The sequence below is a fragment of the Populus euphratica genome, unplaced genomic scaffold (genome assembly GCF_000495115.2).
Source record: "Populus euphratica unplaced genomic scaffold, PopEup_1.0 scaffold76.1, whole genome shotgun sequence".
In the NCBI taxonomy this organism is placed as follows: Eukaryota; Viridiplantae; Streptophyta; class Magnoliopsida; order Malpighiales; family Salicaceae; genus Populus; species Populus euphratica.
In genome coordinates, this window is record NW_011499890.1 from 1,118,311 (window position 1) to 1,121,793 (window position 3,483).

Consider the following 3,483-nt stretch of genomic DNA (forward strand, 5'->3'; position numbering starts at 1 on the left):
ACCCGGTTCAAACCAGTTTGACTTGGTTTTCCCGGTTTGGATCGGTTCGGCTCGGTTTTTCTCGGTTTTGGCTTGGTTTTTCTCTGTTTTCTTGGTTTTTTTCGGTTTCGGTTCGGTTTTTCGGTTATAAAACCGAAACCGAACCGAACCGGCCGGTTTTTTCAAAATTTTAATTGGTTTTTTTTTCGTTCAGTTTTTTCAGTGATTTTTTTTCTGGTTTTCTCGGGTTAATCAGTTTTTCGGTTTTTTTCTCACCCCTTATTGGAAAAAAAAAAATGGATACACTGACTGAACGGCATGTCGTTGAAAAGGCACTGAAGCATCATCAACCACACAGTGAAAGTACAACTGTGTCTTAACGGTGTCTTAACGACGAAAGCGTCCTTTGGCCTTTTGGTTTCTTCACTCAACACTCCAAAATCTTCACGGTTCGATCATTCCCTTGCCTTGCCGGAAAAGACACGCTATCACGAACAAGGCAACATTATACGATATCCCTAACTTCCTATCTTCAACGATCCTTCTATATGCACAAATACATGCTCTTTGCATTGTATTTCCTCCTCCAACACCACCAGCAGGTCCACCACCGCCACTATTCCTCCGTCCTCACCGCAAATGTCACGTAACAATCATACAATTACAACTACCAAAATCCACATAATGGCCTTAGATGGTATCGTCAATGTAAATTCTTTATTCACCTTAGCACTCTTTCTTGGTCTTGCATGGTACCCTACGGCACCTGACCCCACAACCACCCTTATCACTGATACTTCCTGCATCGCCTCTTCTTCCATCGTCGAGGATCTCATCGCATTCCACGTCTATTCTTTCAGCTCCTTTCTCTTCTCCAGTCTCATTGCTTTGGCTGTCAAGCAAACCATCAAGATTTTTTATTCAAACAAAGATGATGATTCTGATGGGGTGGTGCGTAGTGCCCCCCTGGCTCATGTTAACTTGGTGGCTTTACAGGCTGGGACTTTGGTTTCTGGGTTTGGGTCGGTTTTTGGATGCGGGTTCTTGATGATGGCTTTGGTGGACTTGGTGCAAATAAAGTTGGGTGTTCTGGGCTGTGGGAGTTTGCATACATTTGCTGCGGTTACTCCTCTGGTTATTTTGGTCCCTTCGGCTTTGGTAATATATGTTTTTCTTATGCTTTATGCGTTTACTCGCTAGCTTAGGGAGATTTGAAGAATTAATTAGCTAGCTACTATGTGAATATATATTGTTTTCTTTGATCTTGCTGTCAATGAATTGTTTGCAATACATGTAAAATTTGTGAGATGGACCTATATTGGTCTCTTGGAAACTGAACTAGTAAATAAAAATTGAGAATCTTTGATTAAAAAAATTGAGTGAAAGATGCTTACTTTTGTTGATGGATCGTGTATCTTAATCCATTCATACTTCACTTGGACTTGGTGGGGTAGAAAGATATAAAATTTGCAATTTGTCACACTTAAGCGCTCCTAATATGACGTTTCCTAAGAAACTGTCTTTGGTTTAACCTGAAAACAGTGACTTGACTTTCTACGATCGACAAGCAGTATTGTACCGTCCTCAGTTCTGCTATTAGATGTGATTTAATGGTTTAGGTACATTGTATTGTTGGATTTCACAGTTTTTAATTTTATTTTGTATTGGGAATGCTTCTTGCTGTCGCTTGCATGAAGTTGCCATGTTTCAGGGAGTTGGCAGTGACAATGGCGTGAAATTTGTTTTGTTGCAATATAGTAATGAGTTGAGGAAATCAATGCAGGCTAATTTAATCTCTGTAGCGAATCCATGATGTGATTGCTTAACCAAAATTTTTCTTCCTTTGAAATAACCCATAAACAATTCTCTAAAATGGATCGGTTCTGGGATTTGCATCTCTTGTACTCCTCCTGATAACCCATGTGCAGGTGCCTTTCAATTCAAGAACTGGTTTTGACACTAAAAAAATGCTTTTTTGTTAGTTTCTTGGTTATGCTTGCATTGATCCTTCCTTTTGGCTCCTCATCTCATAAGTGCTTTCATGTTTTAAATCAATGCTGTGCCTATTACTTATGTTAGTTTCTTGAAGAAAAAAGGTTCAGTAGCATCAAAACTCACATTTGACATTTCCATGGCTACGATCTTCAGTTTTCGTTGTCTCTGTTTCACCATCGCACTGCTATCTGCTTTCTCATTTGTCTCATTCCTCTTTTGGTTTCAATGCTCTAGTTCATATCGCTACAGTAACCAAATGACATCGCAGAAGGAAAGCCAACCCATTAATCTCCTTTCTTTCCCTTCGGCATGGAATCATCTTTCATTTCCATCAAAACTACCTTCAAAATATCTTAAGATCGCACTCTTTGTCAAGAAATGGCCCCATAGATCTCTTGCAGGTGGACTTGAGCGGCATGCCCTGACCCTTCATCTTGCTCTTGCCAAAAGAGGGCATGAGCTTCACATTTTCACCACTTCTCCTTCCAACTCCTCCTTCCCTAGGTATCCGATGAGCAACTTATATTTCCACCTCTCAAAACCAACAGCTGCTGGTTATCTGGACCAAGCTATTGTCTGGAAGCAATTTCAAACTCAAAACTCAACTGGGAAAGCCTTTGACATAGTCCACACTGAAAGTGTTGGGCTGTTGCATACTCGGTCACGGAACCTCACCAACTTAGCGGTTACTTGGCATGGGATTGCATATGAAACCATTCATACTGACATCATTCAAGAACTTCTTCGGAATCCTGATGAACAACAAGCATATGCGTTGACTGAAAGAATTACCAAGGTTGTTGAGGAGGTCAGGTTTTTTCCACACTATGCCCACCATGTCGCTACTAGTGATCATGCTGGAGATATACTGAGAAGGATTTATATGATCCCAGAAGAACGAGTTCATGTTATTCTCAATGGTGTGGATGAAGAGATTTTCAAGCCAGATCCTGCTAAAGGTGAGGCATTTAAGCAGAAATTTGGGGTTGCAAAGAGTAGATCTTTGGTTTTAGGCATGGCAGGGAGGTTAGTGAAGGATAAAGGACACCCCTTAATGTTTGAAGCTCTGAAGCAGATGCTTGTGGAAAATGGTACGTTTCGTGAGAACACCATTGTTCTGATTGCTGGAGATGGTCCTTGGGGTGATAGATACAGAGATCTTGGGACCAATACACTAGTTTTGGGACCATTGGAACAAGCTCAGCTGGCGAGCTTCTATAATGCAATAGATATTTTTGTAAACCCAACTCTTCGAGCACAGGGATTGGATCATACTTTATTAGAAGCAATGCTTTCTGGTAAGTCAGTGATGTCCACAAGGGTAGCCAGCATTACTGGATCTGTGATTGTTAGCACAGAAATAGGTTATACCTTTTCACCTGTGGTAGTTTCATTGAAAAATGCACTTTATAGGGTCTGGGAAGATGGCAGAAGAGTTCTGGAGATGAAAGGCCAAGCTTCTAGGCAGAGAGGGTTGCAATTGTTCACTGCCACGAAAATGGCGGCTGC

The 3,483-nt window shown here is 41.1% G+C and overlaps 2 protein-coding genes across 2 annotated transcripts in view; both read left to right on the forward strand.

Annotated features, from left to right (window-relative positions):
• Nucleotides 1-365: 365 nt before the first annotated feature.
• Nucleotides 366-1,354, forward strand: LOC105131113 (uncharacterized). The gene has a single exon (XM_011033916.1). The coding sequence runs from the start codon at nt 619-621 to the stop codon at nt 1,177-1,179; it is 561 nt and encodes a 186-aa protein (XP_011032218.1). The 5' UTR covers nt 366-618; the 3' UTR covers nt 1,180-1,354.
• A 96-nt stretch (nt 1,355-1,450) lies between these two features.
• LOC105131112 (UDP-Glycosyltransferase superfamily protein) overlaps nt 1,451-3,483 on the forward strand; it is a 2,396-nt gene continuing 363 nt past the window's right edge. The window contains exon 1 of the mRNA XM_011033915.1: nt 1,451-3,461. Coding sequence (XP_011032217.1) covers nt 2,111-3,461 — 1,351 coding nt within the window. The 5' untranslated portion in view covers nt 1,451-2,110. The remainder of the gene's footprint in view (nt 3,462-3,483) is intronic.